Below are 13,210 nucleotides of genomic sequence, written 5' to 3'. Positions count from 1 at the left end.
CCCCCACCCTCCCTTTTGTGGGCTGAGCTGCCATCATCTCTCACCTGGATGACAAATGACCACAATCAATCTGAATCCCCTTTGATCTGTTCTTATTTATGAAAGAGTAATTTTTTCAAAACAGAATTCTGAGCACGTTGCCCCTTTGTTAAATCCTTTCAAAGGCTTTCCCGGTGCTTTTAAGCAAAACGAAACAAAGCAAAACAAATCAAACAAACAAAAAAAAGTCCTTTACATGGCCCATAATGCCAGGTTTGGTGTGGCCCCTGCTCCCTCTGCAGCTTCGCTCGAACCATATTTCCTCTTGTTTTGTGCTTTTTATTTCCTGGCCTTTCATTTCCCCCAAAGCAACAGGTACTTTGCACTGGCTGTTCTCATCGCCTGACATGTTCTGCCCCTCCTGGGGTGGATCCTGGCATACTCTGCCCACATCTCCTATTCAGGGTCTTGGCCTCCACTCCCTGGCTGCTGGGACCAGGACCAGCCAGTGCAATCAAACAGGGCCCTGTAGTCAAACCTGTGCTGTTTGAAGGGAGTCTGGACACATTTTTGAATTTGGATTTTGTAAGTTAAGTCCAATGAGACAATGGAGTACGTGCCTAGGTCTTGGAGCCTTGGTTCACACCCATGGAGTCCTATTTCTGGTCACCTTCCTGCCTCCCAGTGATGGGTTCTTAGCTATCTACCCCCCATCTCTGCTCAGCAACTGTTGCTACCCTCTGCCTCCAATGGGGGCCTGAACTCGTGTGCAGAGAGGGCTGGGTCAGGCATGTATCAGTTGCAGGATGGGGCCCTAGATGTCTGTTAGGGTCTCCACTCACACCCTGTGTATCTCTAAGCTTGAGGGAGTATGATATTAAATAGCGAATTAAAACAAAACAACCCCCCCGCCAAAAAAAAAATCCCACCATGACTGAATGAAAGACTGAACATGGAAGAAAGGAAAAAACTTTTTCCTGACATTTGAATAAGGGGCTGCACATTTTCATCTCACCATAAGCCCTCAAAATTATGCAGCCAGCCCTGGCTGGGACCATTGACTGCTGATGGCTCACAGCTGCACCCCACTCTGCAAATTGCCCTCTGCAGCAGGGAACTGTCTTGCCCAAGCGGCTCCCTCTGGCAGCTGGAGGGATACAAAAACCTGGACCCCACTTAGATTTGGGACAACTCTGAGAGCCGTCCCAATACCCAAGCTTGCTGAAGGACTGCCTGAGATCTTCGTTCTACCTCATCGAGGGTCAGCTTCTCTCCCTGCCTAATCCTGCCTTCCTCATGTATGAATCTCATAGGCGTGCACCCTAATACACCTTCCACATGTAAATCTGTCTCAAAGTCTCTTTCCAGGGAACCAGTCTAAGACACCACCGCAACTGCTTTGCTGAGTGAATTCGTATCTACTTTCTGATATCAAGTAAGTTGTATTTCCATATGGTTAACTCTGATCCTCACATGTTAAGTCAAATCCTCCTTGGAAAGCCCCATATACCACATCTTCACAGCATCTATCATAATTGAAATTTTACATTAATTCGAATGACTATTAAGTTTTATTTCTCTCATTAGACTGTAAACTCCACGTGGGAAGGAAATCACGTCCATTTCTTTGCTCATCAGTCTATCCTTCATGTTTAGCACAGTCCTGGGAAACGGTCAATCAATATGTATTGAATGAGTGAGTGAATAAATGAATGACTGCCTTTTGAATGAAGGAATGTTAAAAATAATCCCAAGACTGTTATGAAGGTTTTTGAATGCCCTTAATAGTGGTAAGTACTTTGAGAATGGATTTGAAGGTTTTGTAGTGATCAAAAATTACTAGGAACTACATTTAGTTAATGATAGTGGTTATAATTTAAGTGGAGATCAACCTGTGACCATGAAGTAACCAGAATGCCTCTCCTACGGGCTCTTAAACTGTTACTCAAAAGTAAATTCTCAAAGAGAAAAGATTTTGGAGCCGGGTCATAATGGTTATGATGTATGTAGGTGTTAATTTCTGATAAAACACATTTAAAGATCTTTTAAACATCACTTATTCGGTGTATCTCTAGCATTACATTCAGTATAACACAAGCTTCAAAATAAATAAAATGCCCAATCTCTGTCATGCATTATCCCTCTAAATGTAAGGAGTTGGTCAGAGTCTTCAAGGCAGCACGAGGTAACCAAATATGTCACAGGCTTTTGGGTGGGTCACTGTTCTAACTTCATTCCCACTCCTGACAAAATAGCAAGTTGCAAGGACTCATGTGTCATAAAATCTGGAGGTCACTGTTCTTCACATAGAATGCTGAATTTGAAAAGTCCCAGCATGAGCCCCTCTGCCCAACTTTCTTATTATATTTTCCTCAAGTCTCTAAAAAGTGATACGAGTTTGTTTTATTGTGTGCATGTAGATGCCAGCTGAGAACAGGCTGGAGTGCTTATCACATTCAGTAAAAGTGAATGGAGACAGTGGCTGGGACCGCGTTTGATGACATTGTGCCTAGTGTGTCGTGGGAGGCCGGCTCTCAGACGCTGGTCACGTCATTCTCTGTAGGTGGGGGGTTGCTCTGCATCTGAAGTCTTAACTCTGCCAGTGATTCAGCAAGGTTTGTGGTTGGTGTCTGTGCCAGACCAGACTGAGGAAGACATGCTAACACCATCACACGTACTTATTCTTTTGAGTTTTACTGAGTAGAGAGCCTTTTATAACATTAAAAGTTGTAGGCCACGTCTGCCCTGCGTGGGAACTTAAGGTGGCATCAAAACCGTAAGTGCCGTTGAATCTGACATAACTGATTCTTATCACATACTAGCAACATGACTTTGGATGGGTAACTTAACCTCTCTGAGTCTCAATTTCTCCATCTGTAAAATGGAACTAATCCTAGTCCTACCTCATAGAATATTTCTGTGAAGGATCTAGATCCCATTACCCTGTTACTGGGGTCAGAAAGCTTCTGAACTTTTCAAGCCATTGAGGTAACAGTAGCTATTAGAGGCATCCACAGTTTTTGTATTACTGTTTATTTTCCATTCTTTTCCATTCTGGTTTTCTTTTGGAAAACACATTCCTCTGCTGTCAGTCCGCGAGATCTAGATGGGACAGACCTTCTCCCGGCTCCTGGAGATAGCAGTGACCTTGTCCTAGCCTAGTGGAATGGGTTGTGGTTGGGCATGTGACCTGCATTGTCCATCGAGAGTCTTCCCTGGCAATTGTGAAGGAACCGTTTGTAAAGAAGTGTTTCCTTTCCCTGGGAGTTGCTCACTTGGTAGGATGTGTGGACCTGCTGGTGGCCTCTATGTGGGGAGCACCTGCCTGAGAGTCAGGCCAACACTGATGAGAGCAGAGCTGAGAAACAGAGAGAGAGATTTCCAGGGACACTGCTCAGACATCTGGGTCAGGCCAAGCCTCTGGGCTTCTAAGTTATGTAAACCATTAATTTCATTTTCTTAAGTAACTTCATTTTGTCCCACAAGAACCCTGAGTGATAGTCCAGTAAATCATCGTAACTTATTCCATATGTCCATCTTTTGAGTTTACAAGTGTTTTCCTCCAAATAATTCAAATACTATCTCATAGACTCATAAAATCTTAGAGATTAAAGAGGTCCCGGGGCCTGCCTGAGATGGCAGACACAATGAATCAGTGACAGAGCTGGGACGGCAACCCAGGCTTTCTGCCTCCTAGGCCAGCACTCTGAAGTGTCCTTGCCACTTCTCGCATGTCTGTTCCAGTCCTTCCAAACCTGGGCAGGGACGCCCTGCACCTTTCCTCCCCTGAGGTGCTTCCCTTAGTCACCACATTCTAAGAGTGGCTCTGTGCCTCCCTTTCCCCTCCACGGAGAGCAGCCATACCTTAAGAGAAGTAAGTACAGACATGGGTCTTGATGGAAGCTAGGTGAGAGGCCAGGGGGTTGAGCTCTGGACCTAAGACTATTCAGAGCCAAGGGCGCTACCTCAACCTTCATTACCTCCCGTGCAGATCATTTACAGTAACTCCTTGTGGGTCCTTCTTTCTCTCCAATCCTAGTCTCTTTCTCCTTCAGTCTATTTCATATAGTGTCAGAGTCATCTTCTTAAAGAATCCCTCTGGTCATGCTACTTTCCTGTTGAAAAACCTTCGATGGCTTCCTACTGTCTGTGGAACAATTGTCCAAAGAACTTCACCTAGTGTCTCCCCCCAGTAGCCTGAAAGGGCCTGTGCCCCGCCAGGGAGGCCCAGCTCCTACCTAGAGAAGAGTTACCCACTTGGAAGAGTCACACCCAGAGTTTCAAACTCTATTACAGCCTCAAATTCTATTGTAATAGGTGGCATTCTGAGCCCTGTTGGAAAGGAAAACAGTGTCCCTCTAACAATGTTTAGCATCTTGCTATCTTCTCCATTAATTTGGATGCTGTCATTCAAAAAATCTTTCCCCTAGCTACCTTCCTTTATTAACGACTTGTATGAGATTTCCCTTGCTGTGTAACAGATTACCACAGACTTAGTAGCTTAAAACAACACCCATGTATTAGCTCTAAGTTCCGAAGGTTAAAAGTTTGGGCACAGCATGGTGGGCTCCTTTGGTCAGGATCTTCCAAGGCCAAAGCCAAGATGTCTGGTGGGCTGCATTCTCATCTGGAGCTCAGGATCCTATTCCAGATGCATGTGGTTATGACAGAATTCAGTTCATTGTGATTGCAGGACTGAAGTCCCTATCAGCCAGAGGCAGCTCTCAGCTCCTTGCCACGTGGCTCTCTCCATCTTCAAAGCCAGCAGTGGTACAATGAAGCCCTCTCATGCTTTACATTTCTAACTTCTGCTGTCTCTGACCTCCGCACTCATATTTAAAGGACTGGTTTGATTAGGTCGGACCCACATGGATAATTTATTTCTCTTTTGATTCACTCAAAGTCATCTGGTTAGTAGCCTTAATTATGTCTTCAAAATCTATTTTGCCTTGTGATGTAATATAATCATGGGAGTGAAATCTCATCATATTTATAGGCTTTGCCCAGACTCAAGGGGAGGAAATTATACAAGGGCAAGAGTCATTGGAAGTCATCTTAGAATTCTGCCTACCACACCATTTCAACAGTTATTCTCTAGTTTTAATTCCTGTGTGAATTAATAAGCTGAAGCAGATTTCCTTATCCTTATCAATATTTTTTTCCCTGTGGGCCGGTATGACAGTTGGTGTCAGCTCACTCGATACCTAACATCACTCCCTTTTACCCTCTCCATCCCCTACACCAGAGGCTGTAAAATGAAAAACTTTATTTTTCAGGCTCCCTTGCAGCTAGAGGTAGACATGTGGCATGGTCCTGGCCAATGGGGTCTAAGACTAAGTCTGTTGACATTACTTCTCTTTCCCCCTTTCTTTCATCCTGGAATATGGACTTGATATTTGGGGTAACAAAAGCCATCTTGTGACAACAAAGAAAAGGCCAGGAGATTTTTATAGAGACTTTGGCCCTGGATGGTTGAGAATCTGTTGGTATTCTGTTACATGTAGTAGGAGGCAATTCTGACTTACACAAGACTGAATGAGTAGCTGAATGAGAATAATCTAGCCAATGCTCCAGAGCTATGATGCTTTAACTTTTTATAAAGGGCTGCACAAAGTCAATGCAGATATCAACTTTTAGAATCAGAGTGATCTTTCTTTTGCACCTTCTTCATAATATTTACAGTAATTCTTTATATAGTATGTTGGCATTAAAACAATGTTAGTGGTTACAGAAGCCTTGTAAAGATGTCATTTTTTATTTCTTCTGTGAAATGTGAATATAATGACCTTAAAATCCAATTAGGGGCCTACTTATATATAAGTATTTCTTACTTAAACAGGAAACCGAGGGGCTTTCCTTAGATCTGCAGAGGGGTCAACAGTAAAGGAGGAGGCTTTCTTATTTTTATGGCTTCCAGTCTTGCTCTCTGACTCTTCCTCCCACCCCCCAAACCCTCCTGAAGTCCCCTGGGCTTCAGTGGCAGGCCTGGAGACCAAGGAATAAAATTTCTTAGATAGGGCAAATGGTCTAAACCCTGAAGTTTGGTCTCATGGGACAGAGAGGGACTAAGGAAAGGAAGAAGGGCCAAAGGTCTCTAGGCAGTAAACTTCTCCCCCAAGTGTGGATATTATCAAGGAGGCACAGAAAGCTTCCTGAGGTTCCAACAAGAACTGGAGAGCTGGACCCAGGAGTCACCGAAGGAACTATACTTAAACATTGTCTTGGCCCATGAACAGAGCTGGAGGGAGATCGAGAAAGGATTTCTAAGAGAGATCCAAAGCCATGCGTCTCCTAAGCCTCCAGCAAGGTGGAGATATATCACCAGTTAGCATGACATGTGCATATGGGACACTCAGAAGGAACCTTTCTACTGTGCATAATTGACAATATAAATTCAAAACCCTGAAGTAATGCGCTTTGGGGGTTTTTTGGTTTGTGTGTGTGTGTGTGTGTGTGTGTGTGTGTGTGCGCGTGCGCGTGTGCACCTGCGCGTGTGCGCACGCACGCACACATAGACAGACATGGATTCATGATTTTTTTATTGCCATAGCAAGGTCCCAAGCAGGCAAACACTGCCTCCTCCCCTGACCATCCCTCCTCCCCTGACCATCCTTCCTCCCCGACCATCCCTCCTCCCCATCCACTTAGGTAGTGTTCCCGAAGGCCTCCATTCCATCCCACCTCTTTCTTGGTTTCTCCTCCATCATTCACCATCTTTCCTTCCAACAGAACCAGCATTTTCTCTCCTGATTCTCACCTCAGCATCTAAACCCGCTCCACCTCCCCACCTTAAAACGCCATCCTTCTCCCCGTGGTCCCCTCCAGCGACAAGCCTCCCTCCTTTCTTGGTTTCGCTCTCTCCTTCCAGGTCAGTCCGATCTCAAGAGTTTGAGTTTAGACCCTGAAAATTGCTCTTACCGAGGACACCGTGGTTTCCTAGTTGCCAAACCCCGCAGACTGTGCGACCTCCGCGGCATTCGACAGCATCGACCGCTTTCCTTCCTGAATCCCCCTCTCCTCTGACGCCTCTGGCAGAGGTGGCCAGTCCCCTGCTCTTGCTTTCTTCTTCCTTACTAACTAGAACTCCCCTCTCCCCCTCCAAAAATAAAAATACATTTACCAGCTTTCCTCGCAGATACGGGTGGCAAGATAACAGTTCTAGCCAAGGAGATTGAAATGGAGGCTGTCAGATAGGGCCTCCAGGAAAGCTCCTTAAATAGAGGCGTACTTAGCTGCTGTGTGCACACCCATTTACTTCTGACCCTTCCTCCTTTCCCCTCCATGGAACATGGACCTGGTGGCTGGGGCTAGAGCAGCCATCCTATATCCCATAGAAAAGGCCCAAATCACAGAGATGTTGCTCCCATGATCCTGTAGCTGCTGAGCTCAGACCGGCTGCTGGTTATCTCTATACTACTTGTTACATAAGAAAAAATAACCCATCTCTTATTTAATCCATTGTTATTTGGGTTTTGTATCACGTGCTACTGAAATCAACTCTTAACCGATACAGCTCCCAAGATGATGCCACTCCTGCTTTTAACGTCTTTAACCTCTTCAAGGCCCCTCTTCATCGACAGTCCCTACATGTTGATACTCCTCAGTGTCTGTCCCCAGTCCACTTCTCTCGTTATTTCTCAAATGTCTCAGTGGGCACTCAATGGTGCTCAAGCCATGGTTGACTCTAAGTCCGTGTGTCAAGCCTAGACCTTTGTTCGCAACATCAGACATACAGGTCTAATTGTGCAGGGAACATCTCTTCCCGCCTGTCACACAGGAGCCTTAGATGCAATTCAATCACATTTGAACTTAGCAGCATTCTCACAGTTCTGCTCCTTCTTCTGGTCACTGGAGCTACAGACCCTCGCTGTCGCTCACCCTCATACCCAGGTGTTCCTCAAGTTCCAAGGGTCTCTTCCCAACAGTTTCAATTTGCTCCTACTTCTTCAACCCTACTGGCTTAAGCAGGCCCCCATCATCTCTTCCTGGGCCGCTACATTTAGGCTCCTAACTCGTTTCTCTGCCTCCCCTCTCTCTTCCAAATTGATCTTTTAAACTTGCAGATTGACTCATGTCATTCCCCTTCTTAACACACACACTTCTCAATGGCTCCTTGACTCCCACAATAAAGCATTCCGATGCCCTTGCGTGATCTGAGCCCCACACATTTTGTCGAAACTCTTTACTTTACAGCTGCAGACAACCAACTGCAGTTTCCCAAACATGCCACGATTTTTCTCACTTCCTTGCCTGACTGTTCTCTCTGCCTTGTAAACTGGAAACTGTGCAAAAATAAAGTTTTAAGTGCCTGTTTAAGTACGTTCTTATCTTCCTGGGGAGCCTCCCACCTTCGTGTACAGAAACTCAGTGGCGAAGACCTGTCAGAATGCCAGAAATTTTGTACTGTTCACTTAACAAAATTGCTTAATTTCTCTTTTTAATCAAAGAATTTTCTGCAAGCCACTTTGAACCAAATTGATCATAAACATCAGTTGCCTTGGTTCTCGTCTATATATTTTCACTTCAAATTTCACCTTTATCTAAAGTAAAACATTGCCCCATTCCACACTCAACGGGCAAGGACATATTTACTTTAACTTGTAAACAGTTAGGAGTTTCTTCTTTTTCCTTTGTCCCATCCTATTAAAGTTTATCTGTGAGGACCCTGGAATTTCAGGGTTCAGCTCCTTCATTTTCCAGAAGAGGAAACCAAGGCTCTATTGATTCAAGAACACAGCACCGGGGAGGTGGTTATTGGTGGAATGTACCCAGGCCCCCATTATGGATTCGGCACAGACCATCTCCAAGTCACAAAAAAGGCTCCCCTCTGCCTCCAACGAGAGGAGAGCTAAGTAGCCCCCAAATAGCCAGTTAAGCTAATCCGCTTACGCCACTCCACCTACGGCAAGACGACAGACAATATAAGGGCTTTAGGAGAAAGGAACTTAGAAGAATTAAGTTCAAGGCTCTGTTTGTCCTGGGAATAGGACAGCCTTCTCCCCTCCTCTCCGACTCTGTCCCCCGCCCTTGGGGCACATGGGAAGCCACTCACCCTCTGGGTGACAGGCTTGCCATCCTGGATCTGCACAGCCAACCCCAAGTCGGACAGCCGGCAGTTGCCTTGGTCATCTAGAAGCACGTTCTCAGGCTTCAGGTCCCGGTAGACGATGCCAAGGGAGTGCAGGTGCAGCACTGCACAGGTCATCTGGGCCGAGTAGAAGACCACCCTGCTCATGGTTAGGCCCCGCGCGCCCACGCTGTAGATGTGGAACTTGAGGTCTCCCCCGTTCATCAGGCTCATGACCAGGCAGAGGTGGGTCTTGCTCTCAAAGGCATAGGCCAGAGAGACGATGAAAGGGCTGCTCACCCGCTCCAAGATTTCCTTTTCCGAGAGAGCCATTTTCTCGCCGTTTTTCTTCTTCAGCCGCTTCTTGTCCAGTTTCTTGCAGGCATACATCTTGCCAGTGTTTTTCACCTGGACAGCACATACCTTAAAGGAGAGAAAGAAAGGGAGATGAAGAGGTTGAAGTAGAAAGCATTGAGAGAGGAGGGGGGGAGGGAGGACGACATGAGAGGTGGAAGGGCGGGAATCAGCCAAAGCGAAAAGATGGCAGGCGTCTGAGGACAGAGGCGCTGTAACTAAGAAGAGTTCTTCGAGAGACAGCTGGGACCACGAGGAGGTGCTACTTCACTCCACGAGTGGGCCATAGTAAAAAAAAAAAAAAAAAAAATGGAGGAAAATAACAAGTGTGGACAAAAAGTGAAGACGTTGGAATCCTTGTGCGTCGCTGGTGGAAACATAAAATGTAGAAAAGTTTGGCGGTTCTTCAAAAAGTCAAACGTATGACTCGGTGATTCCACTCCTAGACATATACAGAACGAATACTTGTACATGCATGTTCAGAGCGGCATTCTTCACCAGAGCCAAAAGGTGGAAACAACCCAAGTGTCCATCAACAGATGAATGAATAAATGAAATGTAGTGTACCCATACAGTAGCATATTATTATTCAGCCCTAAAAAGGAATGAAGTACTGATAACCTGCTACGATGTGAATGAACCTCCAAAACGTTATGCTCGGTGAAAGAAGCCAAACACGAAAGGTCACATATTAGGATTCCATTGATACGAGACGTTAGAATAGACAGATCCATAAAGAGAGAAAGCAGACCAGTGGTTGCCAGGGGCTGGGCAGAGGGGAGGATGGGGAGTAACTGTTAATGGGTCCAAGAGTGACGAAAATATCTCGGAACCAGATAGAGGGGATGGTTACACAACATCGTAATGTACTAAATGCTACTTAACTTTAAAATGGTTAATGGTTAATTTTTATGTTATGTAAATTTTACCTCAAAAATTTTTTTTCTACTTAAAAAAAGGAGCTGAGCACAGTAGTGGTTCAAAACAAATTCTCAGCTTTACTCCAAGATGAGTGTTTTCTTAAGTATGTGAAGTTTTTCTCAAATTATTTCCATTACCACAATTAAGGGGCAAGGGAGTGCTCCCATTACATGTTGCTATCATTCTCCAAAGTGTCCAGGGCATTTCAGTGTGGTCCCAATGTCCACCCATGATCAAGATTCTTGGCCAGTTCCACATTCTGTTTGTCTTTCCTATGCCATTCTCATTTTATTTCACATGGCAATGAAAAGAAGATGTGAGAGCGACCTAGGAACTCTCCACATGTGGCCCTGAAATGAGTTTTAAGGAAGTTCCCTTACGATTAAAAAAAAAATGACAAAACAAAACCCTTTTTGGCGGCCGTATCCTTCATCTTCCAGCTTGACTATTCTGAGACACTTACCTCCCCAAAACCACCTTTTCCCAGCACCCGGAACTCAGTGAAGTACTTGTCTGATACCGGTTGCATCTCAAAGACTTTCCACTGCAGAAACTTGTCATAGAAGGGGCTGGCCAGGAAATCCCGGAAGGGCTGGTCCTGCAAGAAGGCCATGGCCTCAGCTTTGGCCAGTGCAACAAGGGCTGCTCTCTCTTCCTCACCGTTGGCTGCTTGGCACTTGGTGGCCAAAGCTGGGCTGAGGAAAGGGAATGCGTTCCCTGGGGCAGGAGCAGCCGCACAAGCGGTCACCAGTCCCTGCAACGTGCTGCTCTTGGCGGGGCCCTCTTCAGCTAGCTCCCAGCTCTGCACCTCCTCGAGAAAGGCCACCGCCTCTTGGTACGGGGCCACTGTGGCTAGAAAGTCCCGGAAAAGGCGGCGGCCGATGGGCTGCTGCTCGCACAGGCTGTCGAAGTCCGGGGGCAGGTCCTGGCGGAGCTGGGCGCAGCACTGTGGCCCGGGCAGCACCAGGCTCCGGCGCCTCCGCTGCAGCTCCCTGCTGTCTCCGTCGGAGATCTTCCGGGCCTGCAGGTAGGCTGTGTTGGCGATCAGGTTGTCCAGGCCCCCCATGTCCACCATGGCCGAGCACGGGGCGCGCTCCCCAGGAAGAGAAGAGGAAAGATGGAGGGCTGCAGGGGCACTCGATCAGGTCTGGGGGCCAGCGGGCCGGTTTTGGTTCCGAGGTTCAATAACTACAGGGAATTTGCAGTGAGGCCTTCCGTCTGCCGGTGGAACTGGTGGGGGCTGCAGAAAGAGGTTTCTCTTGTAAGAAGCTTTGCTGGCTATGTATAGCCCGCCAGGAAGGGCACGTCACAGGTCACCTCCCATCCTCAGAGGTGGCAGCAGCCTGAAACACCTTCAGGGGCTCGCTCCTTGGTCATCATTGGGCCTTTCTCCACAAACACCTGCTCCCTGAATAGACAGCTACCAATTTCCAAAGGAAGGGAGTCAGAATGAGGTGGTATGTTATTTGTTGCTGACACCAATGTTTTAAACTGTTTCTAATTTTACATGTTTCCTAGCAGGCTCCAGCTCTGTGAACTCCCAGGAATGACAGGTCAGGAAGAGGAGCTGTGAGAAGCCAGAGAGATTTTCCTCCGGGTGTCTAGCAGCCTGAAGCAGAGCAGATTACAGAAGGGGATGCTCTGAACTCTTAAGTCCTGAGACTTTTCTCAGAGGCCGTAAGAGGCTCAAGTTGTGGCCCTCAGGTGGGCTGTGGCTCTCCCATAGCCACTGCACCCTGAACAGCCTACAGTGATTGTCCAGCCACGGCTTTCTTAGTTCTGAGGAGTCTGTAACCTAAAGTACAGGGATTAAAATGGAGCGGGGGTCACCTTGACTTCAGACATCCCATGAAGAGACACGAGCGGGAAAAGCAGACCACTTCGCATGTGGGATTGAGACTGTTCCAGGGGCACAATCTGAATGTGAAGGAGCCTTGAACTGAGACCCAGAGCAGTAAAGTTTCAAGGTGGCCCCTCCACATCTTTGCCCACACTCCTTCATGAATCCAAGAAACTTCCCTCCACCGAGCTCACTCAGAGCTGCCCCAGACCACGATCTCATAAAGAACAGCAATTGGTTTAGACAGAGATCAGGCTAAGAACCTCTGTTCCAAAAATAACATGTGTGTCCTACAGGGAAAGAATACTCAGGCTTTTTCTTCACAAAGCAAGTTTAAGGCAACTTGAAAACAAAGTCATTCAGTATTATGCCAGAGTGTTTAAAAGGATGTGTGTGTGTGTGTGTGCGCCAGGTGTGTGTGTATGTAAGGGAGAGAGAGAGAGTGAGAAAGAGAGAGAGAGAGAGAGTGAGAAAGAGAGAGAGAGTGAAAGGAGAGAGAGAGAGAGAAGGAGGAGGAGGAGGAGGAGGGAGTGGGAGGAGGAGGAGGAGGAGGAGAAGGAGGAGAAAATAGCTGGTTAGTATTTTTCCAAACAAACAACTTCTAGCACACACTCTATCAAAACATCGTCATGACTGCCTCCGTCTGCATGGCAGAGCCTGCCGACTGTTCCCCAGAGCAGATACACACTTGGCCTCACGCTACCAAGAATTATGTAATGAACTCGTGGGTGCCCTTTGGCTCTGCACCGCTGCACTGAAAACCGTCCCTCCAATGGTAGAGATGGGTGATCTGCATGAGTGACCACTGCTCGGAACCCTGCCAGATGCTTTGAAGCCCACACAATAAATGCTGGTATTTTTTTTTTTTTTTTTTTTTTTGGTCTTGATATGTCATCCCAGGTCCACGTTTCTGAGCAGTGAAAAATCAATCTGAGAATCTTTCCTGAGGAGGAAATGCCTTTTCCTGCCGTTCTTATGAAGACAGTGGCAGGCTAACAGGGCAGAACTTTGACTTGTCATCACATAGATACTTAACCTTGTCACTGAAA

At 46.6% G+C, this 13,210-nt stretch overlaps 1 protein-coding gene and 1 pseudogene across 1 annotated transcript in view; one reads left to right on the top strand and one right to left on the bottom strand.

Annotated features, from left to right (window-relative positions):
* Positions 1 to 11,440, bottom strand: part of GRK7 (G protein-coupled receptor kinase 7) — a 28,074-nt gene extending 16,634 nt beyond the window's left edge. The window contains exons 1-2 of the mRNA XM_039837342.1: positions 10,785 to 11,440; positions 9,032 to 9,469 (exon numbers count right to left, since the gene is read on the bottom strand). Coding sequence (XP_039693276.1) covers positions 9,032 to 9,469; positions 10,785 to 11,396 — 1,050 coding nt within the window. The 5' untranslated portion in view covers positions 11,397 to 11,440. The remainder of the gene's footprint in view (positions 1 to 9,031; positions 9,470 to 10,784) is intronic.
* The window catches only part of LOC120581924 (60S ribosomal protein L37a-like), a 6,743-nt pseudogene continuing 4,927 nt past the window's right edge, over positions 11,395 to 13,210 (top strand).

The sequence above is a fragment of the Pteropus medius genome, unplaced genomic scaffold (assembly GCF_902729225.1).
Source record: "Pteropus medius unplaced genomic scaffold, Ma_sr-lr_union100, whole genome shotgun sequence".
NCBI lineage: Eukaryota > Metazoa > Chordata > Mammalia > Chiroptera > Pteropodidae > Pteropus > Pteropus medius.
This window is presented reverse-complemented; position numbering and strand designations above follow the sequence as displayed.